Source organism: Microcaecilia unicolor, chromosome 10 (genome assembly GCF_901765095.1).
Source record: "Microcaecilia unicolor chromosome 10, aMicUni1.1, whole genome shotgun sequence".
NCBI classification, from domain to species: domain Eukaryota; kingdom Metazoa; phylum Chordata; class Amphibia; order Gymnophiona; family Siphonopidae; genus Microcaecilia; species Microcaecilia unicolor.
Genome location: NC_044040.1, coordinates 190262506 through 190289709, shown reverse-complemented (window position 1 = coordinate 190289709; position 27204 = coordinate 190262506). Strand labels below are relative to the sequence as shown.

At 45.0% G+C, this 27204-nt stretch overlaps 1 protein-coding gene across 1 annotated transcript in view; it reads right to left on the bottom strand.

The window, feature by feature from the left end:
- Positions 1-2467: 2467 nt before the first annotated feature.
- OTOL1 (otolin 1) overlaps positions 2468-27204 on the bottom strand; it is a 45471-nt gene continuing 20734 nt past the window's right edge. The window contains exons 3-5 of the mRNA XM_030215671.1: positions 13862-13951; positions 9244-9315; positions 2468-3366 (exon numbers count right to left, since the gene is read on the bottom strand). Of these exons, the coding sequence (XP_030071531.1) occupies positions 2468-3366; positions 9244-9315; positions 13862-13951 (1061 nt within the window). The remainder of the gene's footprint in view (positions 3367-9243; positions 9316-13861; positions 13952-27204) is intronic.

The window sequence follows — 27204 nt, the reverse complement described above, 5'->3', positions numbered from 1 at the left end:
ATGGCAGGCTCAATGTGGCTTACATATACAGGTACTTATATTTGTACCTGGGGCAATGGAGGGTTAAGTGACTTGCCCAGAGTCACAAGGAGCTGTGCCTGAAGTAGGAATCAAACTCAGTTCCTCAGTTTCCCAGGACCAGAGTCCATCACCCTAACCACTAGGCCACTCCTCCACTCCACTTATCTCAACATCACTCTGTATTTGTTTACACCGGAGTCTACAAATGCATCTCTGGTACTATGTAAGCCACATTGAGCCTCAGTGAAGGAAATTTATTAGAGAAAGCTAAGGAGACGGGGGACACCGGAGAAGGAAAGCTGTGGGGTTGCTGGTGTACCACAAGGATCACCATTGTCACCAACACACTTCAACATGATGATGATCCCACTAGCAAAGCCCCTATTCAACTGAGGCCTTAACCCATTCATCTATGCAGACGACGTCACAATCTACATTCCCTTCAGGCATGACCTGTCAGAAATAACCAAAGAAATGAATAGCGGCCTGAACATCATGGACTCCTGGGCAAACTCATTCCAACTAAAGCTGAACACTGAAAAAACACATTGCCTCATCCTCTCATCTCAACATAACAAGTACAAACCCACAGCCATAAACACCCCCGAACATACCATTCCCACCTCAGACAGCCTAAAAATACTCGGCGTCATAATCGACCGCAACCTTACCCTTGAGACCCAAGTAAATTCCGTAATAAAGAAAATGTTCTACTCATTGTGGAAACTTAAACAAATGAAACCTTTCTTCCCAAGGGAAACTTTCCGAAACCTAATACAATCAATGGTCCTAAGCCACGCAGACTACTGTAACGGAATCTATGCAGGATGTAAAGAACAACTCGCAAAAAAACTCCATTCCACCCAAAACACAGCTGCTAGGCTGATATTTGGCAAAACACGCTTCGAAAGTGCCAAACCCCTCCGTGAAAAACCACACTGGCTCCCAATCAAAGAATGGATCATGTTCAAAATCTGCACCTTGGTCCACAAAATCATCTACGGTGTAGTCTCAGGATACATGACAAACCTCATAGATCTACCAACCAGGAACAGAATCAGATCATCACGATCTTACCTAAACCTACATTACCCAAACTGCAAAGGACTCAAATACAAAACAACCCATGCATCCAGCTTCTCCTACATAAGTGCACAACTATAGAATGGACTCCCAAAAGTCATGAAAACAATCCATGACCATCTAAACGTCAGGAAATCACTAAAAACCACCCTCTTCAAAAAGGCTTACCCCACCGATCCAACGTAAATCCCTACACCCAGCAACACAACATAACCAATGATCGTACTGGACAATACCCTTCGACTCACATGATGCCTGATACACAACTACCTCATTCAACCACAATAGAACCTTGTATTTGTTATCAACCGACTGGCGAACACCTTTACGGTACTATGTAAGTCAGATTGAGCCTGCAAATAGGTGGGAAAATGTGGGGTACAAATGTCACAAATAAATAAATAAATAAAATAGGTGGGAAAATGTGGGATACAAATGTAACAAATAAAAAATAATGTTATTATTCTATTACGGAATCTTGGTGCCAAGATGTCATTATAGAATTGGTGTGTAGCACACAACATTGGGCTGCCTAGACCGAGGTGCCAACTTATATTCATTTGTGGATATCCTAAGAAGCAGACTGGCCGGGTGGTCCTCGAGGAACAGATGGAGTCTCTGTTTTACTGCATTTTGCTTACCTAAAGTACACTGCTGTAGATGCAAAGAATGCGTGACCGCTCTGCTGAAATCAAAAAGAAATGTTAGCTCTGTACATCGTGTCTCTGAGTTTAACTTCTGGAATTTTCCATTTTATTCTGTGCAAGGAATGTGCAGTCACATTCCTGCTTCTCAGCCTTTGGCCTTGTCTGATGCAGTCACCTTTGCTTTGCTCATGGTAGATCGTTAGGTGCTTTAACAAGAAATACAGTAGTGGTCAAACATAAAAGGATTAAATGTAAATATACTTTTATTGTCAAATGTTTCAAAGATACTCAACGTTCGTACAGTTCAAGAAATACAATCTGCTGTATTATTCTCAAACACCCCAATAAATCGTGTGTTTTATATTTCAGTAAATATTATTTTTGCATCCCTGGTTTCAATCACAAATTGTTTATATTTTTCAACATATGCAAGTTCATTTTAAGAAGACTACAGAAATGTTTGTGCTAACATTTTCAGATGAAATGATTATTTTCCATCTGAATTCATCACACTGAACAATATTAAATCAATGAACTTATGTGTGATTAAATCTTACTCATGCATTACAAATATTTAAATATATTTTTTAATGTACAATATATTTTATTTGGGTGACATAGTTTTCAATTATTTTTCCTTAAAGCTAGAGAAATATAGAATGCTTTTTAATGTACCTCCATAGCATGGGGTTTTTTTTAAGTCTTACTGTACACTTTTACAGAAATGTTTCTGTGTCCTCATCTGGATACAACAGGTAACCTGTAAATACACTGTCATCTTCACCACTAACGTAGACCCCATTCCAGTCCCTGGCCACCTCTAACCAAACCTGATCACCAGCAGCTAGTTTCAGAATAACCATAGACGATGCCTGGTCTATCTCTTGGCCATAGAGTGTTTCACGGCTCTTAATCTGCTTTTTGTTTTGTACGACAAGGCTTATTCGAGCAGGCCGACCTCTCACTGTCACATGGAAGGCAAAGACATAAGCTCCCGGAACAGTGCAGTTAAATTTCCCCGATAAAGGACTGTAATCTTCTTGCTCGTTGTAAAAAATCCTGTCAAATTTGATTGGCGCATTCGGTGGTGGGAATGGCTTGGACAAGCCAACACTAAAAGCAGATCTTGCAGCCTTCGAGCTGTCACCTTTGGAACCTTTTGGACCTCTGGCACCTTTTTTTCCAGGTGGTCCCCGAGCCCCTTTGCTCCCAGGGTTGCCCTTTGGTCCGGGAGGTCCCGAGAAACTAGCTGGCCCAGGATCTCCTTTTTCCCCTTTCATGCCCACATCACCCTTGACGCCAGGTACTCCATCTGTGCCATTCACACCATTTTCCCCCGCGTCTCCTTTGCATCCTTTTTCACCCTTTAGTCCCCTATCGCCATTATCTCCTATTTCTCCTTTGCCCCCTATCTCTCCACACTTCCCCTTTTCACCTGACTCCCCCTTGTCACCTTTGTCCCCTTTCTCACCATCGAACCCTGTAAAGCCCTGGCCTCCATTATCACCTTTATCTCCTTTAGTACCATTCTCACAGGTGTCACCTTTCCCTCCTTTTTGTCCCTTTAACCCTGGAAGGCCAAGGGTCCCTTTGTCCCCTTTAGAACCAATCTCACCTGAAAGAAATAAAGATACAGTGATATTATTAATTCATTATGCACTATAAAGACAATTCAAGGGTGCACACATAAATGCTCGATAAAATTAATATATAAATGTAGAAACACCATAAGCACTATTCTGTAAGAGTGTGCGTAAGGGGCATAGGGCCATATTCTGTAAATGGGGTCCAAAAAATAGACGCGTCCAAAAATAGCGCTAAGCGCTATTCTATAAAACGTGCCTACGGGGAAGTGGGGAGGCGTTGGGGGAAGGGAGCATTTGGGCAGGAATTTGTCATGGGGACTATCTCAAGGGGGCCTGGGGAGGCATCTGGGGGAATTTGTTACTGGGGGCAATCTGGGGGGGGACCCTGAGTTCAGAGTGGCATCTGGGGGTATCTGTCATGAAGGGCCATCTGAGGGGATTGTAGCAAAAAGGGGATTCAGAGGGAAAATACTTCATTCTGGCCCCTTTAAGAAGTGGCCCCGGAACATCAGACTGCAGGTTTGTGACCCAATGCTCTCTTGGGATGGAAAAATAATGTTGTTTGTGAGACTGATTGTAAGTAGCATTATTCTTGTATCGTAGGAGTACCGAGATGCTACAGATTATTACTCCCACGGAAAAGGTGTGGTTTATAAAATAGCGCATAGGGCCGGGGGAACGAACCTACATTTTGGCATGGCCATTTACGCCACTGAAAACCTGGTGTAAATACCTACACCTAGGTGCGTTCCCCCAGATTCTTTAACCACGAGCGTAAATTTGAGGAATGCCCCGACATGCCCACATTCCTCCCATGGCCATGCCCCCTTTTAAGCTACATGCATTAGAATTTACATGGGGTCTCTTTTTAGAATACGCCTAGAAAGATGCGCGTGTAAATTCCAATTATTGCCAATTAGTACTAATAATTGGTTGTTATCAGCCAATTATCACTTATTGGCTCATTACTCAATGTGCATGAGTAACTTGGGTCTGCGCCCAGTTTTAACGCATGCAACTTGCCGCACCTTATACAGAATCCAAGGGATAGTATGCAAATGCAAGGGGATGTACATGTGGACGCAGCATGGGGAGGAGCCGGGCATGCCTCCAGTTATGCACGTAACTTACTGAATACTGTAAGTTACATATGGCCTTATTTAGGCACACCAAGTTACACCAGGCCTATGGCTGGTTTAACTATGCAAATCTAAATGTAAGCAAAGCTGTGGAGTCGGTACACCAAACCTTTCACTCCAGCTCTGACTCTGACTCCTATTGATATTAGGCTTTAAGGGGTCCTTTTACTAAGGCGTGCCGAAAAATGGCCTGTGCTAGTCTAGGTGCATGTTTTGATGCGCGCAAGTCCATTTTCTGGCACACCTGTAAAAAAAGGACTGGGGGGGGGGGCTGAAAATGGACGTGTGACAAAATAAAAATTGTTGCACGTCCATTTTGAGCCTGAGACCTTACCGCCACCCATTGACTTGGTGGTAAGTATCAATGTGCGTACACTGCCGACTACCGCCTGGTTAGGGCCGCGCGGCAGAAAATAAAAAATATTTTCTGATCGCGTAAAAAATGGAATTACCACTCAGGGCACGCGGTAGCCAGGCGGTAGTTCCAAATTGACGCACCTTTGTAAAAGGGCCCCTAAATTTTTTTGTTCTGGATCTAAAGTACTGGTAAACATAACTTTTACTAACTGTAACTTTGATTCCAACTCTGACTCAATCCAAAATTGCTTCCAATTCCAATTCCTCTATTTTTCTAATGTCCACCTCCAGCTCCGACTCCAACGCCTACTGATAATAAGCTTTAAGGGGTCCTTTTACAAAAATGGCTTGCGGTAGTGTAGGCGTGGGTTTTGGGCGCGAGCCAATCCATTTTTTAGTGCGCCTGTAAAAAGGTCTTTTGGGGGGGGGGCGAAAATAGACTTGAGGCAAAATTAAAATTGCCGCGCATCCATTTTGGGTGTGAGATCTTTCCGCCAGCCATTGACCTAGCGGTACAGACTCACGCGGTAACCGGGCAGTAATGGTCTACACATGCCACATGGCGTGCGTCCTTTACGCGTGCCCAAATATAAAAAATATTTTTCAGGCACACGTATCGGACATGCACCAAAAATGAAATTACCGCAAGAGCCATGCAGTAACTCCATTTTGGCGCATGTTGGTCGCGCATAGGCACCTACGCAGCTTAGTAAAAGGGCCCCTAAATGTTTGGTTCTGGATCTAAAGTACTGGTTAATATAACTTTAGATCCAGGACAAAAGCATGTATATATAAGTATAAAATTATAAATTTACCATATATTATAATGTTTTGTTTATTTTGAAGCTGGAGTCAGAGTTGGTACATTTTTACCGACTTTGACTCCACGACTATGACTTCATGACTCCGACTCTTGACTGCACAGCCCTGAATGTAAGGCCGGATTATACTTGTCTTCTATAATTGAATCCTGGCGCCCGGATGCTGTTACAGAAAGGAGGTGCTCACTTACAAAACTGCCCTGGGTATGTGTGTGTGGGAGTCGGTATATGGGGCTGTATTTGCCTGATCATTTTAGTGTGTTTTTTCTTGACTTAGAGTCTCATTTACTAATGTATGTTAACTAGTTAACAAATATTAATTCAATTTAATTCAAATTAAAAATATCGCAAACCCCAATATTCTCAGCTGGGTCTATTTACTAACCATGCACTCAAATTAATGTGTGTTAATGTATATCAACATGTGTTAACTGGTTAACACACATTAATGTGCATTAACATGCTTTCCTATGTAGAGTTTGCTTTGCAGGTCTGTGAGCTTTGTAAATTAACTCCTTAAGCAGTAATGCATATGACAATATAATTGGGAAATAATTACTCAGTTGCCCATGCAGATAATTAGGTGGCCTGAGCAGATGGCAAGGATAAGTAAAGATAATTTAAGGGCAATTGATGAGACTCAGTGCCAAGGGCACTATCAATATTAGAACCTGGAATGAGAAAAATGTTGTATAGAAATGTTAATTTGAATGTTTTTTAATGTTACTATATTTTATTACAGTATTGCATCAGTGGCTCAGCTGGCTTTTGCTATCTCAATGTCTGGCAAATTTTATCACTGATAAAAGGTATAGCGTGCCACGCTCCAAACACTATTAAAGGCCAGGGAATTAATTGAGCACCATTTTCCAGAGAAACATTAATATTTGTGATCCTGGAATTCACCAAACCTTCCAACCCTAGATTATAGTATCAAGCCAGCTAGAATATAAATGCAAAGGGGGAAAACCCCTTTCCAGCACAAAACACATTTACCTATATGTCTCTCAGGTGTGAAAATCTGATGCAGTGGGGGTGTGAGAATTTAAGGGGAGTAGTTAATTAAGGTGTGTTATGGTCCATTTGACTGTTAACGTACGTTAAAGGACAATAAATGTATGTTATATTACCATAATGCACATTCAGATTAGGCACCATGGGATAAATAGTAATGAGATGCAAAGCATACAAATGCATGCAGAACAGCTCACGTGGCTTGTGGTGAACTTCCCAAGCTGCATTATTCCTGAAAAAATTTCATCAGCAAAAATCTACCAGTATTTTTCCATCCCAGAAGAATCAAGTCACAAAGTCACAGCCTGTTGCACCCAGGCAACTCCTACTGAAGTATTACCCCCTCCCTGAAGCTCCTCCCCTTTTGCTAAATATCCCTCCTTATGACTCCCCAACTTAGCCCCTCAAATACCCCCCCCCCCATGATCGATTCTCCCTCCAAAACGTCCTCTTCCATCAACTCCCTCCAGCCTTCCTCCTACGCTCCTCCACCCCCCATCCCTCGGGCCTACCTTGTAAAATCTCTTAAATCCCTGTGATATCTAGTAGGGTTGGGCCAGAAATGATCCTCAGTCACCCCTGCTACTGCTGGCACTGGGTTCAAAATGGGGCTGGTGACCCCTAGTGGTGACCTTTTACCCTTCTACAACAGTTTTAACTCTAAGGTTAGTAGCTCACTGGCCCCATTTTGAACCTAGTGCCAGCAGGGACTGAAGCAACTGGGGATTTTTCTTGTCCTGACCCTACTAGACCCTCATGGACTTACCAGGTAGGCCTGGAGGAATCTACGGGGAGGTGGGGGGGCATTGGTGGAAGGGAGCATTGGGGCAGGACTCTGTCTGAAGGGGGCCTGAGTTGGGGGGGCATCTGGAGGAATATGTCACTGGGGGCAATCTGGGGGAAACCCTGAGTTCAGAGTAGGCATCTGGGGGTATCTTAGGGGCCATCTGAGGGGACTGTAGCAATAAGGGGATTCAGGGGGAAAATACTTCAACCTGTCCACGTTAAAAAAAAAACGGCCTCAGAACATCAGACTGCACGTTTGTGACCCAGTGCTCTTGGGATGGAAAAACAATGTTGTTTGTGAGATTGATTGATTGCAAGTAGCATTATTCTTGTATCATGGGAGTGACTAACCCGCAGTACTGAGACTCTACAGATTATTACTCCCATGGAAAATGAAGGTGCAGTGACAGCCCAGCCTTTACTGTACCTTAATAATTACCTCCCTAAGGGGCCCTTTACAAAGTTGTGAAAAAACGTGGCCTGCGGTAGTGTGGGCGCATGTATTAGATGCGCACAGGACCATTTCTCTACTGCGTCTGGGGAAAAAAAGGGGGTTATTTGGGCTGGGAAATGATGTGCAGCAAAATGAAAACCAGCACATATCTATTTACGGCCTAAGCCCTTAAGCCACCCATTGATTTATTTATTATTTCTTTATTTATTACATTTGTACCCCGCGCTTTCCCGCTCATCGCAGGCTCAATGCCGCTTACATAGTAAGAAGAGAATACAATCAATAGTAACAGAATCAACAAAGGGGGTATGTGATAGGACAAAGGAACAAGAAGTAAATGGGATAGAAGAGGTATGAGAAAAAGGATAGGGATAGGTAAGGCGGTGGAGCGATTAAGGAGAAGATGGGAAGAGCATGGAGGGTAAGAAGGTTGGTAGGAGATATTTCTGAGTCATTGTAGATAGTGGTTATTTGAACCGGTAGATAGATGATTTGCTTATGTTTGTTTATGATAGGTCAAGTCACTTGGGTAAACCTGTTTGAATAGATGGGTTTTCAATAGTTTCCTAAAGGGAAGATATTCACTAATTGACCAAATGTATCTGGGTAGAGCATTCCACAGTTGGGATCCCAAGTAGGGGAAGTTAGGTGCATGGTAGGTTTTGTACTTTAGTCCTTTGCAATTAGGAAGGTGCAGGTTAAGGTACGATCGTGAAGATGTTGACGTGTTTCTGGTCGGAAGGTTAGCAGTAAGGGCTCACGCATTACCCGTGCAGTAGCTGGCCAGCGTGCGCCAACTGCCGATTACCGCCGGGAATGCCCCTGTGGTAGAAAATAAAAAATAATCTTCTACTGAGGGTTTTCGGCACACGCCAAACTCAGAATTACCGCCAGGAGCATGCACTAGCCGGGCGATAATGCCAATCTGATGCACGCTGCACTCATGTAGGCCCTTACGAGCCTTTGTTAAAGGGCCCCTAAATCTCAGAAGTGTGATCTTTATGTTGCTGGATGTTAAAGTTGTATTACTTATTGTTTCTATTGATGCTTGCTTCAAAAGCGTCATTAAATAGATTCTTCGTCTATGATTTGTCTTGCTCAGTGCTGGAGTTCTGGTATGACTGGAAAGTGCAAGTTAAATTATTGTAGTTCCTTTTAGCTTGTCTGTTTTTTTTCCAAATTACATTTATCTCTTCAATTCAGATGAATATTATTGGTAAAATTGAAAAATTAAAAAAAGTATATATTAAGTGGGTCTAATTTTATTTACTTCATTTTAGTGAGGAGAGAAAAAATGAGAAGTTGTTTTGGCGCTGTAAGATGTATTTTACATACCTTGTTCACCAGGCTTCCCTGGAAAACCAGGAATCCCATTGACTCCTTGTTCACCAGGTTCCCCTTTTTCACCTACAGGAAGACAAGATAAGAACATAAGAATAGCCATACTGGGTCAGACCAATGGTCCATCTAGCCCAGTATCCTACTTCCAACAGTGGCCAAGTACCCGATCAAAACCCAGATAGTCGCAACATTTCATGCTACCAATCCCAGGGTAAGCAGTGGTTTCCCCCACGTCTATCTCAATAACAGACTGTGGACTTTTCCTCCAGGAACTTGTCCACACCTTTTTTAAAGCCAGATACGCTAACCGCTATTACCACATCCTCTGGCAATGAGCTCCAGAGCTTAACTATTCTTTGAGTGAAAAAATATTTTCTCCTATTTGCTTTAAAAGTATTTCCATGTAATTTCATTGAGTGTCCCCTGGTCTTTGTACTTCTACCCCTTTGTACACCACTCAGGAGTTTGTAGACCTCAATCATATCGCCCCATAGCTGTCTCTTTTCCTAGTTGAAGAATCCTAACCTCATATGAGAGGAGTTCCATCCCCTTAATCATTTTGGTGCCTCTTTTTTGAAACTTTTCCAATTTAGCTATATCTTTTTTTGAGATACGGCAACCAGAATTCAGCACAATACTCAAGGTGAGGTTGCACCATGAAGGAATACAGAGACATTATAATATTCTTGGTCTTATTTTGCATCCCTTTTCTAATACTTCCTAACGTTCTGTTTGCTTTTTTTGGCTGTGACTGCACACTGAGCAGAAGATTTCGGCGTATTGTCTACAAAGACACCTAGATCTTTTTCTTGGCTGCTCCTAAGGTGGAACCTAGCATTAGATAACTATGATTTGGATTATTCTTCCCAATGTGATAGTTTGGGGTGCCACAGGCTTGATCAAGAAAAATTTCCAAACACACCTGGATAGGTTGCCTATGCTTACTACATCTTACGAACTCCAGAGGGAAACTCTCTTTGGCAAGATGAAAGTTTCACAGCGAGCATGAGCAGTAGATTTGAGAGATTGAGATCATACTCCACACGCCCTGACTTCAGTTTCAGTTTCGGATTCAGCACCGAAAACAGCTGGAAATCCAAATTCAGCCTTGTTTTGGTTTCGGCTGAAAATGCCAGTTCATTTTCAGCTGAAACTGTGCAGTATGATGCAGTGAATTTTGTGCGCTTCCACACGCTCTCCCCTCACAAACAGAAGTGGGCTTGACCCCTCCCTTTCTCTCTTCCACCTCCCCTCCCCCCCCCCCCTCCGAACAGGAGCAGGCTTGAGCTTACCCTGGACCCACATCAGTGGCGTAGCTAGGTGGGGCGCAAGGGGAGCGGCTGCTCCCCCAATCAGATTTCAAATGAAAACGGCACCTACCTCACCTGCTGCTGAGCCGCCACACAGCAGCATGGATTTTATTTTAAACTTTGCCTCCCCAAACAACTGAGTCACTGACCACACATATATGCCTATGAGGATTTTAACCTTTCCTCTCTCCCGGCCCTTCAGCCTCGCACTGGTGCCTATTTTACAGAAGTCTGCTCCCCCTGATGTCAAAACCTGGCTATGCCTCTGACCCACATGCAGACCTCCCTGGCCTATCTTAGAGTCCCTGGTGGTTGAGTGGCTAGTTGGGTTAACAGTGATCCTCAGTCACTCCTGCCCATGCTGCCTCAGCCATCAAATTGGCTGCCGTGAACCCCAGCAGCAATCTCGCAAGGCTGCTGTTTTCGCAGCAGCTAGTTTGATACTGGAGCCAGCATGGGCAGGAGCGAACCCTAGGTGCTCCTCTTGTCCATTCTGGCTCAATTCTCAAAATGGCTGCTGTGACCTTGATTGGCAGACTTAAGAGTCTGCCACTGGAGTTTGTGGCAGCCATTTTGACAGTGGAGATGGCACATACAGGAGGGACTGAGGATCATTCCTACCTCGACTAGCAACTAGACACCAGGGACTCTAAGGTAGGCCCAGGAGACATAATGGTGGGTTCAGGGGGGGGGGGGGAGAGGGAGTGGAGATTATCTTTGGGGAGAGAGAGAGAGTGAGGGGGTGGAGTTTGTGACCGGTTTCGGGGAACAGCCAGTTTTGGTTTCGGCTTTGATTTTGGCCGAAATCGAGCAGCGAATTTTGGCTGCAGATTTGGTTTCGGTCACCCTCTAGTGTGAGGTTCATTCCTGTTCATACACAAAACTAACCCATTTGGAGGAATTGTCCTTGAGGCAACAGCAAAGCAATTGCAAATCCTGAAAGCATCCATTCCCAGTGGCGTACCAAGGAGGGGGCGGTGGGGGCGGTCCACCCCGGGTGCACGCCGCTGGGGGGTGCCGCGGCGCGCGCCTGCTGCGAGAGTTCGCTAACTTCTCTCGTTCGCTGCAGCTCCCTCTGCCCCGGAACAGGTTACTTCCTGTTCCGCGGCAGAGGGAGCTGCAGCGAACGAGCAAAGTTAGTAAACTCGCAGAAGGTGCGCGCTGCGGCACCCCCCCCCCAGTGGCATGCACCCGGTGGTGGCTCTTTCGCGGGGGGGTGTCTTTTGCCGGGGGGGGTCTGCGCTGCATCGGGGGGGGGGTGCTGCACCCGGGGGGCGAGGCGCTGCCCCGGGTGTCCGCCCCCCCTAGGAACGCCACCTGCCATTTCTTTATAACAGGTACAGCCCAATTTTCTCAGATATATCCTTAGTTTCTGAGCTACTACAGCTTTTTCACCACACACACAGAATAGGAGAAGAGCCAAAGGGGGGAAGCTATCAAAGTGGGCTACTGTTTAGACATGTTATTTTACTGTTAGCCTGGATTATTAGTAACTAGATCTCATTGCATAAAATGGGACCTGTGCTAAAATAACACGAGCTAGTAGTAAAATAACCCATAATGGCAGGGGCATAGGTACGTGGGGCCACGGGGGCATGGGCCCCCCAGATTTGGCCCTGCCCCCCCTGCCGCTGACTCTTTTGACACCCCCTTCCCCCCACCACCAACCCTCCCCCGCTGCCATCATTGACCTGTGCTGGCGGGGGTCCCCAACCCCTGCCAGCCGAAGTCCTTTTCAGCACCGGTCTCCAAGCCGGCGCGTTGCTGTAGCTGATCTGGAAGGATTCTGTTCTGAGTGAGTCATCCGGTACGTCCAGCACAGGTACCTGATGGCGGTGGGGAAGGGTTGGCGGCGGCAGCGGGAAGGGGGGTCGAAAGGGGAGGGTCGGTGGCACCGGGGGGAGGGTCAAAAGTGGTGGCGGCGGCAGCAAAAGTGGTGGGGGGGTCGGCGGCACCAGGGGGGGGGGGCTAAAATGTCTGGCTATGCCCCTGTGTAATGGTAGTCCATGTTGATAACTATGGCCCTGATATTGACTCAGCGGGAGTTAGACCGGCTTATTCCCACTGGCACCGTCGAACCCAAAAATTCAATGCCGGGGCTGTATCCTGCCACCAGCATTGAATTTCCAGGGGTTTTTTGTTGGCGCTGCAAATATAGCTGGTTAAGCTGATATTCATCGGCTGATCGGCTAGGTTCTAGCAGCCAAAGATAGAACTGCCATTTACGTGGGTCTATCTGGTCGCTAAACTTAACCGGTCAGCCGCTGAAAATCAGTGGGAACTGGCTATGTTACGTTACGTAGCCGGTGACCAGGCTAGCCACTGACCGGGATATTCAGCAGGACATAGCTGGTTATCGGCAGATAGCCAGCTTGAGGGTATTTAACCGGCAAGGTGCCATTCCTGGCCGCTTAAATACTTTTGAATATTGGGCGATATATCCTTTAGGGAATCAAGCAATTATGAGCAAAATACTGCCATGCCGCTGTCACTGACATGAGAGGCAAAATAGTTTCCAGTCTAAAGAGATGAAGACATTGCAATCAGACTAGTGAGCTTAGGAACTAAACGTTTTTAAAGCCCCTTCGGTGTGCCTGTTTTTTAACACATTTATACAACTGCTGGGCAAAAGTAGTATATCAAATTTTATATGGGATTTCAATAGAAATCAAACAAAATAAAACATGGAAAAGAAAATAAGATGATACCTTTTTTATTGGACATAATACATTTCTTGATTAGCTTTCGAAGGTTGCCCTTCTTCGTCAGATCGGAAATAAGCAAATGTGCTAGCTGACAGTGTATATAAGTGAAAACATTCAAGCATTACTAAGTTATGTCCAATAAAAAAGGTATCATCTTATTTTCTTTTCCATGTTTTATTTTGTTTGATTTCTATTGATAACCTTAAGAGTGGACTAACGCGGCTACCACACTCCTCTACTTAATATGGGATTTCAAAATCGCAAAAACAGTTCAGCCTGTACTCAATGATCAGAAACCCCTGGCAAGGCTGCTGCTGAATCCTATGTATCTCCAAGAACATCTATCCAAAAAAAACATGCTATACCCCCGCATGATCTTAGAAACAGTTCCTGCCAAGATTTCCAAGTCCTCTCGTATTTTACAATTCCTTTCAACTGTTAACCTTAAAAATGATCATACTACTACTAATCATTTCTATAGCGTAATTAGACGTACACAGCGCTGTATACATTATATGCAGGTGCTTTCTCTGTCCCTAGAGGGCTCACGATCATTTATCATATAAAATCTGTAGAAATCAAAACGTAAATGCATACCCTTATCTCCTCTCATGCCCTTCAGACCCTGTGGCCCGGTAGCACCCACTAAACCTGGGAGGCCCATATCCCCAGCTTCTCCTTTTGGACCTGCAAAATATAAAATAAAAACAGATCGGACATTGCACCATTATTCAGGAAACGACTGGAGAAAGAACATTATTTTACGGTCCATAAATATGAATTTGAAAGGAAAAAGAATCCATGCAGGTTATTGGGCAATGTGACAGACTGATCATTACACACAACCTTATACTGAAGCGTATTTATCTATTTAGATTTTGCTCACACCTTTTTCAGTAGTAGCTCAAGGTGAGTTACATTCAGGTACTCTTGGATATTTCTCTGTCCCAGGAGGGCTCATAATCTAAATTTGTACCTGAGGCAATGGAGGGTTAAGTGACTTGCCCAAGATCACAAGGAGCAGCAGCAGGATTTGAACTGGCCACCGCTGGATTGCAAGACTGGTGCTCTAACCACTAGGCTACTCCTGTACTAGCAACATTCCATGTAGAAGCCTGCCCTTGCAGATCAGCAACGCAGCTGCGCAGGCTTCTGTTTCTGTGAGTCTGACATCAGACTCACAGAAACAGAAGCCTGCGCGGCCGCGTTGCTGATCTGCAAGGGCAGGCTTCTACATGGAATGTTGCTAGTGGAATAGCAACATTAACATTCCATGTAGAATCTCCAATAGTAGCAACATTCCATTTAGAATCTCAAATATTTATTTAGATATTGCTCACCACTTTTTCAGTAGTAGCTCAAGGTGAGTTACATTCAGATACACTGGATATTTCTCTGTCCCAGGAGGGCTCACAATCTAAGTTTGTACCTGAGGCAATGGACAGTTAAGTGACTTGTCCAAGATCACAAGGAGCAGCAGTGGGATTTGAACCAGCCACCTCTGGATTGTAAGACCAGTGCTCTAACCACTAGGCCACTCCTCATGGTAGAATGAAGGTGCTTTGACTAAGCTGTGGTAAAATTTCAGTTACCGTGGCTTAATGTGGGACTTTAGGGGCCCTTTTACTAAGATGTGGTAAGAAGTGGCCTGCGCCAGTTTTGGCATACAAAATTGATAGGCGCTGGGCCACTTTTTAACCACAGTGGGAAAAAGGCCTTTTTTAAAAATGGGTCAGTAAACAACCATGCACTAATATTAAAATTAGCGCATGGCTATTTACTACCTGAACTCTTACCACCACCTATTTAGAACGCAGTAAGGGCTCACGCGCTAACCCCGCGGTAATCAGGCAGCTTGCAGCAATGTGACCTCGCTGCCAATTACCGCCAGGAACATCACGTGGTAGAAAACAGAAAATTATCTTCTACCGTGGGAACCTGTGCGTGCCAACTATGGAACTACCACCGGGCTCCCACACTACCCCGGCAGTAGGGCCGATTTGACGTGCGCTACCTGCGCAGTCACCCTACCACTCATTTGCAAAAGGGCCCCCTTAGTGCACAGTAGCCACAACTGTTATGTGGTATCTTTTGTGGGCATTTCCAATATTGTAGGTTATGTGCTAACACTCACGTTAATGCCTGGGACCTGATCCCAGTTAATGCGGAAGCGCTTATCGCCTTCCATTTAGGAGGCATTAAGTAGTCTCGCATTACATAAGTACATAAGTATTGCCATACTGGGAAAGACCAAAGGTTCATCAAGCCCAGCATCCTGTTTCCAACAGTGGCCAATCCAGGTCACAAATAACTGGCAAGATCCCAAAAAAGTACAAAACATTTTATACTGTTTATCCCAGAAATAGTGGATTTTCCCCAAGTCCATTTAATAAACCCTTTTTAAACGCTGCTAAGCTAACCGCCTTTACCACATTCTCTGGCAACGAATTCCAGAGTTTAATTACACGTTGAGTCAAGAAACATTTTCTCCTCATTAGTCGCTTAGTGGTGGTAAGTGCAGCACATCAACTACCTTCCATGCCCACTCTTCATCCGTGAGATGTCCCTGAAATAGAAACCACTAAGGGGCCATTTTACTAAGCTGCGTTAAAAAAGTGGCTGGCGCTGTTGTTAACATGTGGGTTTCCCATGTGCTGCAGCCACTTTTAGCATGGCTAAAAAAAGGCTGCATTTTCATTTTGTTCTCAATAGAAATCAAACAAAATAAAACATGGAAAAGAAAATAAGATGATACCTTTTTTATTGGACATAACTTAATACATTTCTTGATTAGCTTTCGAAGGTTGCCCTTCTTGCTCAGATCGGAAATAAGCAAATGTGCTAGCTGACAGTGTATATAAGTGAAAACATTCAAGCATTACTATGACAGTCTGACAGGGTGGGAGGATGGGGGTGGGTCGGAGGTATGCATGGGGACATCAAAGCATATCATTGATATTCTAACAGGATGGGTGTGGATAGGTGAGGGGTGGGGTGATCAACAGAGACATACAGCTTTATGGTTTATAATGGGCTAGGAACACCAGATCCTTGTTAAGTCCTTTCTGTTGGGTGTTAAAATATTCAATCATTCTGACTTCAAAGGTCTTACGTTTTTGTATGGTTTTAAAGTTACCTTTCAGGATTCTCACTGTGAAGTCACTGGTACAGTGTCCTGGTCCTGTAAAATGTTGACCAACAGGCGTGGGAACCCTACTGGCACCAGTATTGTTCATATGATGTCTAGGTAAATTGAATCTTGTCTTAAGCATCTTATTTTCTTTTCCATGTTTTATTTTGTTTGATTTCTATTGATAACCTTAAGAGTGGACTAACACGGCTACCACACTCCTCATTTTGTTCTGTAATGGCCACGTGCTAATTTCTTAATTAGCACGTGGCCATTATCGCGTGAGCCCTTATGGCCACCTATGTTGTAGGCGCTAAGGGATCCAGGCTAACCCCGCACTAATTGAGCAGCACACGCCAATATGCCTACCAGGGGCATAGCCTGGGCCCCTGCAAATTTCATCCGGGCCCCTGGTTTGGCTGGCAGGGTCCGCAACCCCCACCAGCCGAAGCCTCTCTTCTTTCTTCTTGCTCCTCCTGTCCTGTGCACGCTGACGCTCCTCAGTTTCACGTAAAGGAGCGTCAGCTTGCACAGGACAGGAGGAGCAAGAAGAAAGAAGAGCAGGGCAGGAACGTGGCTGCGCCGGAGACTGGCGCTGAAGAAGGCTTCAGCTGGCAGGGGTTGGGGACCCCTGCCAGGAAAGGTATTTGTTTGCGAGGTGAGGGGGGTGCGAGGAGGCGCGAGGCGGTGGGGGGAGGTGAGGCGAAGCAAGGCGAGGTGTGGCAGGGTGGGGGGCGGGCGGCACTCAAAATGTGCCCCCAACCTCAGGCTCTGGCCCCCTCCCACCATAAGGTCTGACTATGCCCCTGGTGCCCACTCTACCTGATTAGCACAGGGTACACCTACTCTCCACCCATAGACACACTTCCTGTGCTAAAAACATTTTAGCGCAGGATTAGCACTCGCAACTCGCCGCACTACCATGGGATTCCTCAGTACATCACGCAGCAGTGCTTTTGGCATGCGGTATGCACGCACTAGTGCTTACTCTGGCTTAGAAAAAGGGCTCCTTTCCCCCAGATTCTATATATGGTGCCTAGAGTCCACACGGAGATACATGCGTAACTTAATTGAACAAGGTAGTCAGCATTTTTAACAGCACTTCACAAGCAATAACGAGCACTAATTGGCAATAATTACAATATATGCTTGGAAATCGCTAAGCGTATTCTATAAAGAACTGCACCTAGATTGCAAAGCACGCAGTTCAAAATAAACACGCGTAGCTTAAAAGGGGCGTTTTTATGGGCATTCCAAAATTTCCACATGTCATTACAGTATATAAGACATAAGCATCGCCACACTGAGACAGACCAAAGGTCCATCTAGCCCAGCACCCTGTCTCCGACAGTGGCCAGTCCAGGTCACAATCACCAGACAAGATCCACAGAGCAAAGCATTTTGTACTGCTTGTCCCAGGAATAGTGGATTTTTCCCTATGTTCCTTTAATAAGATTCTATGGCCTTTTCCTTCAGGAAGCCGTCCAAACCTTTCTTAAACTCTGCTGAGCTAACCGCCTTAACCACATTCTCTGGCAATGAATTCCAGAGTCGAATTACGCGTTGAGTAAAGAAAACTTTTCTCTTATTAGTTTTAAACTTACTGCACTCCAGCTTCATCGCATGCCCCCTTGTCCTAGTATTATTGGAAAGCATAAACAGACACTCCATATCTATCTTTTCCTACTCCACTCATTATTTTATAGACCTCTATCATATCACCCCTCAGCCGCCTTTTCTCCAAGCTGAAGAGCCCCAGCCGCTTTAGCCTTTCCTCATAGGAAAGTCGTCCCATCCCCTTAATCATCTTTGTCGCCCTTCTCTGCACCTTTTCCAATTCCACTATATCTTTTTTGAGGTGCGGCACATATGGGTCAGTGCACATAAATTTACGGGTATGGATTTATACAGGTTTTTATTGGCGTAAATGGAATGCTCGTAGATTTAGGCACTACAGTATCGACTACATGTATTCTATACACTGTGCCTAAATTTTTTAGAATACGTTTAGTTCCGCATGGATTTTTTTAGGCACCATATATTTATTTTATTTATTGTTTGCATTTGTATCCCACATTTTCCCACCTCTTTGCGGGCTCAGTGTGGCTTACAATAAGATATGAATACAGAGAATACAGTTGATACAAATTGGTTATGGGTTACATTGTACAAGTTATGATAATCAAATTATCATTAGGAATATCACAATGGGACATCAACAGGGAGACTTTGGGAGGAGATAATAGGAAGTTTAAGGGTAGTGTTAAGACATTTAGGCACATGGTTTACCTATTCCTGTAAGTATATGTATGAGTAATGTGGAATTGGGGGGAATGAGAGATCTTGAGTGGATGTGTGATGCATTGATGTAAGTGAGTGTAGACTCTTATGTGTTTTGGTATAGAATCTAGCCCTTAATGTGTAGTTTACTGTGCGATAATTGCTAAGGGGGGGGGGGGGGAGAGAAGTTGTCAAAGTAAGCTACTGTCAAGAAAGGTTATTTTAGCTCAAGTCAAGCTACTTTAGCACAGGGTCCCATATTATGCAATGAGACTGTGTGCTAAGATAGCCTTTTGGTAAAATAACCCATCTGAATGGTAGCCCATGTTGATTACTTCCTTCCTAAATTACCACAAAGTCCCTTAATGTGGCCCTGCGCTAATAGTTACATGGTAAAACCATGTGTTAAATGCTTAATGTGCTTTAGTAAAGGGACCTCATAGTTTATTAATCATTACCTGAGATTTTGTACCTTATTTTCATAGCAAGGCAAAAATTCATGTAAGCTGGCATTCTGGTGCATTCTAAAATTATCCCCCCTGTTTACCAAGCTGCACGCTAATGCCGACACAGCCCATTCACTTTGAATGGACTGTGTCGGCATTGCCACACAGCTTAGTAAATGGGGGTGAGGAGGGTATATTTTGTTTATATTTTTTTTGTTTTGCTGTATTGTATTGTTTTTGAATTTTTATTGTAACATGCCCTGAGTGATATCTATTTAGATGTGAAATCAAGTTGAAATAATCCTATATAATAAAACGCACCTCCAACATTCTGAAGCTGACTGCATGGCTGAGGCATTCCTGCTCTCTGTATCCATCTCCTGAATTGACATCACGTACTTCCGGGTTCGTCACAAGCAGAAGTGACCAACCACACAAGGTTTCTCGGCTTCAGAATGTTGGAGGTGCATTCTATTAAATAGGATTGGTCAGTTCCTTGAAGCACAGCCAGAGCTCAGCGTCCTGCACAGTAACGCTCAGACACCAGAGAGAGGGGGGGTCTGACACCAGAGAGAGGGAGGGAGGGGGGGCTGACACCAAAGGGGGGGAGGTATCTCTGTCACACACACACTCTCTTACACACTCATGCACTCAGTCTCACAGAGAGTCTGTGTCTCACACACACACTCTCTCTTGCACACACTGTATCTGTGTGAAACACACACTCTCTCTCTCTTAACCTGTCTCACATACGCACTTGCACACACTCTCATTCTCACACACACACTCTATCTCTCACAGACACACTCGCACCCAGACTCACTCTCTCTCTCTCTCACACACACACTCGCACATTCACTCTCTCTCTCTCACACACAGTCACTCTCACATACACTCTCTCAAACATACACACTCCGAGGAAAACCTTGCTAGCGCCTGTTTCATTTGTGTCAGAAACGGGCCTTTTTTACTAGTAATAATAATAACAACATGGAAAAAAACATCTCTATACCACTGAACCTGTGCCAAGAGATATTTTCTTTTTTGTATTTGTACTTAAAATGACCCTTTGGAGATATTTTTTTTTTTTTAATTTTAATGAATGCAGTGTTTATGACTTTTGCTTCATTAGAATTTTCTGTTCCCTCATAACTGCATGCAGCCAATGAAAGAAAAATAAAAGTCTATTGTCTAGTTTTTCTTCAGCGTGCACACTTTTGAAATAGCTCTATATTTTTGACACAATTATATCACAACGCTCACTGATAAAACATAATCCACCTGATGCATCGCTTCCTATCAGAAGATAAAAAAGATACGATGAACAGATATCAGCCAGGTCTCTGGCTCATATTCCTGCTCCCTGCTGGAAAACTAGACATCGTAAAAGGCTAGCACAGCTTCAATAGTATGGATTTATTTATTGATTGATTGATTGCATTTGTATCCCACATTTTCCCACCTCTTTGCAGGCTCAATGTGGCTTACAGTACATCATGGATAGTGGAAATAAGAAGAGAAAAGACATTTGGTATTACAGAAGGATTTTGGGTTACATGACAATGAAAGAAACATGATTGTAATATAACAGAAAAACATTATAAGACAGTTCAGGATACATGTGGGGAATTCACATGTGTTGATCTTTGTGATATGTCTTGTTAAAGATTGTCTTGCTGCAGCCAGGAACATTGTGCATTCCCAGCCACAACAACGACAGTAGGCCTCACCTAACCACCTATAATTCTTAGTGTCAGAGGTTAAATTAAAAAAAGTCCCTCCCCCTGCTTCCCCCATCTCCATGGGATACTGATGAGGGGCATTTCCCCCATATCTGAACCCCTATAAGGTAAGAAAAGAGTGACTTCAAATGGAAAATCCAAGTCCCGCCCCTTCTAAAATAAATTACAGCTCCTCACCAATTCCTATCACCTATACCTGAGGGTTCTAACGGGCAGGGCTGCCGAGAGGGGGGGACAGGGGGGACAAAAGTCCTGGGGCCCGGGCCTCCAGGGGGGCCCGGCGCCGCCTGGCCTGCCCTCTGTCACTGCCTGGCCCGCCCTCCGTCACTCCCAGAACTAACCTTAAGCCTCCTTTCACTTTGCAGCAAGCAGCAGCAGGTCAGGCCACTCCTTCCTTCCATGTCCTGCCCTCGCCTGACATAACGTCCGCGAGGGCGGGGCATGGAAGGAAGGAGGAGAGGTCTGCCCTGCCGCTGCTTGCTGCGAAGTGAAAGGAGACTTAAGGTTAGTTCCGAGGGCCCGGCCCGATAGCGGGTGGGGGGGGGGCCGGCAACCTCGGGTGGGTGGGCGGCAGGGGGGCCCGGTGATCTTGGGTGGGCGGCGACCTCAGGTGGGCGGGGCCCGGCGATCTCGGGTGAGCGGCGACCTCGGGTGGGGGGGAGGCCCGGGGGCGGCCTTGTCCCGGGCCCGGCTCCGGCTCTAGGCGGCCCTGCTAACGGGGGCAGAAGTGAACCCAGTTACTCTGACCCCAGTAGCTCCATTTTCAAAAAATGGCACCACTTGAGGCTCCGGAGGGACACCGCAAAAGCGGAGGAACGTGTTCTACTACGTCAACAAATACAAGCGAAAGGAGTAGTGTGCGTCACACACTAACCCTCCTTCTTGGATCACAACTTTATCAAGTCTGTTTTCCAGTGACTACCATTGTTTAGACTCTTCATTGATCTTATGTACAGACCCCTGACGTAGGCTTTATGCCGAAACACAGTGCTGTGTTGGGTCCTGAAGAATAAAGGTTTTATTTACTACTAGTAAAAAAGCCCCATTTCTGATGCAAATGAAACGGGGGGGGCTAGCAATGTTTTCTTCTGTGTGCATGTGGGAGTGTGTGTGTCCCTGCCCTCTGGCCTCTCTCCCCTCCCCCCTCTGAGTCCTTCACTGTTACAGAGCCAGTGATTTGATTTCGTGCTCTGCTGTTTTCCTTCACTGACTGTGTTACAGAGAGGGCGGGGCAGACACTCATAGGGAAACCGGATATCTCGCCCCCTTCACACTTCCGGCTGGAGGCTTCATAGAACGTTGGTGTTGCTTTTTATATAGAGAGATATGCCTTGTCCTGGTGTTTCTTAACAGGAGAGCCCCTGCTGGTCACACTACTCCTTTCGCTGGACCATTTGAGGCCCTGCCAGTGAGCAAGCCTAGGAGTAGCACTGCAAAACTACCCCTAGGGGTTCAGGCAGTGACATTTTTGAAAAGTAGCCTCAGGGCAGTAGTGACCGATGATCATTCCAGAGTTAATAGTGGGTGGGTGCAAGATAGGGACTCTGTAGTTTTTAAAACAAAGGACGGGGCTTGGGTTTTATTTTTTTTTTTATTTATACTTTTCCTTACCTTGTGAGTGTGAAATGAAGCCAGACATGAAGCCAACCACCAATTTTGGCTGGGAAAGAGGAGGCAGTCTCTTTAGTGCAACAGGCAGGCCCTGTAAGTTGCTCCTCTGAAGGTGTTGTATTTCCAGATTTCCATTAATAACTCAGCTTGTTTAGTTAAACGCAAGCTGCATTATTCAATTTGCATAGTAATGAACTAATTTCAGTGTACTGCATATGACTCATCGTCATTTTTTAACATGCCTTCAGCCAGGTTTTCATGTGTCATGACCAAATAACTTCAGTGAGGCACAATTGACATGCTTTATAGAATTTTTACATGTTAATTATACTTTGTCTTGTTATTGTCATAATTTGGCTTAGTAAAGAGTCCTCTTAGGTCAAGGGGCTCCCATAGCTGGTCCTGGAGGAAACCAGCCAATCGGGTTTTCAGGATATCCACAATTAAAATGCATGAGAGAGATTTGCATACCAATTCAATCTCATGAATATTCATTGTGGATGTCCTGAAAACCTGACTGGCTGCAGGTTTGGGAATCACTGTCTTAGACTGTACGAGGGTAATTCTCTATAGATCACCGAAAGTTAGGTGCCAGGATGATACACATAGCTGCTGTTATAGAATACCAGCATAAGACCACATTTATTTACCTAACTTTAGGCTAACTCAGGCCCAGATGCACAAAACCTATCAAGCCAGCAACATGCTTTTTTTTAACTGGTCCTAACTGGTTTTACGATTACGGAGTTCAGCAAGACATGCACAAAGGGGTTCTGCGGGATCTTTTCCTGTCGTGGTATCAGCCGATGAGAATTGTATGCGAAGTTATTTTAATTTATTTTAATGAGCTAATTAATTAGGATGTGGTAACAGCTGTTAGTGTATCTGGTTTTAAAAAAGGTTTGGACAAATTCCTGGAGGAAAAGTCCATAGAGGGGTATAATTGAACGAAAATGTCTATCTCCATGAGCATTTATCTCCGAGAACGGGTCCGTGAAGGGGCGGACCGAACCGTATTTTCGAAAAAAATAGACGTCCATGTTTTATTCGACAATTTGTGAACTGGGCATTTTTGTTTTTCAGTGATAATGGAAAATGAAAGCGCCCAGCTCAAAAACAAATAAATCCAAGGCATTTGTTCGTGGGAGGGGCCAGGAGTCGTAGTGCACTGGTCCCCCTCACATGCCAGGACACCAACCGGGCACCCTAGGGGGCACTTTTACAAAAACAAAAAAAAAAGGTAAAAGAGCTCCCAGGTGCATAGCACCCTTCCCTTGTGTGTTGAGCCCCCCAAATCCCCCTCAAAACCCACTGCCCACAAGTCTACACCATTACTATAGACCTAAGGGGTGAAGGGGGGCACCTACATGTGGGTACAGTGGGTTTGGGGGGGTTGGACGACTAAGCATTAAGCAGCACAATTGTAACAGGTAGGGGGGGATGGGCCTGGGTCCACCTGCCTGAAGTCCACTGCACCCCCTAACAACTGCTCCAGGGACCTGTATACTGCTGCCAGGGAGGTGGGTATGACATTTGAGGGTCAAAAATAAAAAGTTGTGAAACATCATTTTTTGTGGTGGGAGGGGGTTAGTGACCACTGGGGGAGTCAGGGGAGGTCATCCCTGATTCCCTTTGGTGGTAATCTGGTCATTTAGGGCACTTTTTGGGGCCTTATTCATGAAAAAACAGGGTCCAGGAAAAGTGCCCTAAATTCTAGCTACAAACGCATACTTTTTTTCCATTATCGGCGAAAGGCGCCCATCTCTGTTTGGGTGATAACCACGCCCCTGTCCCGCCTTCACCACGCCTCCGACACGCCCCCGTCAACTTTGTACGCTTCCGCGATGGAGTGCAGTTGAAAACGTCCAAGTTCAGCTTTTGATTATACCGCGTTATTCGTTTTTGGGAGATAAACGCCTATCTCCCGATTTAGGTCGCAATATAGGCGTTTTTGTCTTTCGATTATAAGCTGGATAGTCTGCTATTGAGACAGACATGGGAAGCACCTGCTTGCCCTGGGATTTCTAGTATGGAGTGTTGCCACGATATGGGTTTCTGCCAGGTACTTGTGACCTGGCTTGGAAAACAGTATACTGGGCTAGATGGACCATTCTGTACTATTCAAAATGTGCATTCTGAGTGATGCACAGAAAGGACTGCCCATCTGCTGGGCAGGGGGAGAGCACATCTCCCCAGAAATCAGGCTCGCGGTTATCGTTGCTTTGTATAGCTTTCTGTGAAAAGCACTTGTGCCGTTGATAATTGTGAAAAAAAAGCTACACACGGCTTTCATGCACGCAGTTTGCATGTGTGTATGAAAGTCAACATAGTAGCATATGCAGAGCTGCCACGCTTAGCGATAGGCTGTTCTGCGCATGCTCAGCTGACTGATTGGCTTCCCGCCTACTGAGCTGGTCGCTATTTTTACGAGCAGCTCATTTACATCTGTTTTTTGGGGGCATCACTCGCTATTTCCACCTCAGTCATTTTTACCGAAGTGGAAATAGCAATCAGTGCTTTACCGGGACTTTGGTGCATTTTCCTCTCAATGGTTGGTGTAAATGCATCTTACTGTAGGCAGTTAGGCGTCTAAATGATAGTATTCTATAACCCATGTTCATATCTTCCTGACATGCCCTCGACCCCCTCGTGCCTCACCCGGGGCTAAGCCCCCCTTAAAGTTGTGTGCTTTGGAATTTGACGGGCCAATGCTCAGAACTCTGGCGCTGTAGGGAACAGCGCAGGGAAATACCAAGGCAACTGTGAAGAAAAAAAACTTCCCAATTCTCTGCACTAATAGCATGCAAATTATATGCACGCTGTTAGCGTTGAGCATTGGGAAATTAAGGGGGAGGAACATGCCTGGTGCATGCACACAAGCTGTGGGGTAAGCCCAGTCAAACTGGGGAGCAGAGAGCCCGTGCTATATGTTTACAGGGTAAATGAGGACTTTGAACTGTACAGTACAAGAGACAGGATTCATGAAAGGGTTTCCATTTTCATTCTGTGCCTGTGCTCCTCTCCCTCCAATGACCCTGGATTGATCGCCCCATTCTAAGCGCTCGCCACTGATGCCAGTCCGAGAAGCTCCTCCGCCACCTGCTGTAATGAGCCGATTCTCAGAACGTATAAAGAGGAAAGGGAACCCGGTACAGTCAGGGTGCTTACGATGGCCCATCCCTCCCCCTGATTCTCACAGAGCCGCAAGGCCAGCACCAGGACCTTTTATTTACACCCTCTTCAGACACCCTAACACCAGCTCCGAGCTGGCATTAGGTTTTCAACGGTAAGGGCAGGGTTCGGTTTGTGCACTGTTTTTGAGCATTGGGAGGGAATAGCTAAGGACCTCATTTACATAGGATTGACTACATTTTAATGCTACTTGCAACCATCTTTGGCATGCACGTTGTCCCCAGCATTAGTGCCCTCTGAACCTTCTGCGTACTCTAATGCTGGCGCTATTCAAGTGCTAATCTCCTCTAATGCCGGAATAGGTTCTGAGCATCAGCCCATGAGTGCGCACCTTCTAGAATACTGACTAAGGGCAGTTTCCTGCATAACGGCTAATTGGTGCCAATTAGCACAAATTAAGGCCAATTATAGCCTATTATTGCTCTTTAATTTAATGATGAGTTGATAATTGGTATTAAGATACACATGCAACTGACCTTATTCTATAACTGTGCATGCAAATTGGAGAACTAGTTGCAAATATAAGCGTGCAACTTTCTAGAATTGGTGGTAGGTTCTTTGGGTTCAGGGAAGTACCTACCATACTTAAATGCAGTTCACCTTAAGCTGCCAATGAAAAGGCCTGAGCTAAAATACGAAAGTGCAAAAACCCTAAGAGAGAAACTTCACTGGCTCCCACTCAAGGAACGCATTGCGTTCAAGATCTGCACGATTGTACACAAAATCGTTCACGCAGACGCCCCAATCTACATGCTAAACCTCGTGGACTTGCCTCCCAGGAACGCCATAAGATTGTCCCGCATATTTCTCAATCTGCGCTTCCCCAGCTGTAAAGGACTAAAACACAAGATGATACACGCCACCACCTTCTCTTACATGAGCACGCAGCTGTGGAATGCATTGCCTACAGCCCTGAAAGCTATTGACGAAATAACTAACTTCCGCAAATCTTTGAAGACATATCTCTTCAATAAAGCCTACAAAGAGAACCCATAGCCTCACAAAACTACCTCACCAATCCTTCCAATCTCTAAAGCCCACCTTCCATACTATCCTGCCTAACACCTTTCTTCTCTCTTCCCTTACTTAATCTCTATACAATACTAAGTGTATGTGATATCATGGAATGACAATGTCATAACAAACTCTGTAAGCCACATTGAGCCTGCAAATAGGTGGGAAAATGTGGGATACAAATGCAATAAATAATAATAATAATAAAAATCCAAATAAAATAAAATATCAACGTCTCAAAGGTTTTAACAAATCCGTTGCCTCTAGGGTTAAAAAGCCTACTGTGTTTTGGGTAGATGTTTACATTCTTATCACAGAAAATTCATAAGGCGTTCTAGATTATTTCCAGGACAGTCTCAGTTATCTGTGTGAACTCTTGCCTAAACCTGTGTTAGTCAAAGGCATGATGAGATGAGACAGGATGAGATTGAATTACATCAGACCTGACATTCTTTAGTCCCTGAATAAACAGCACAATTTGTTCTACTGATTGTAGCTCCCTTTCTTTGCCTTAATTAAAGTGCT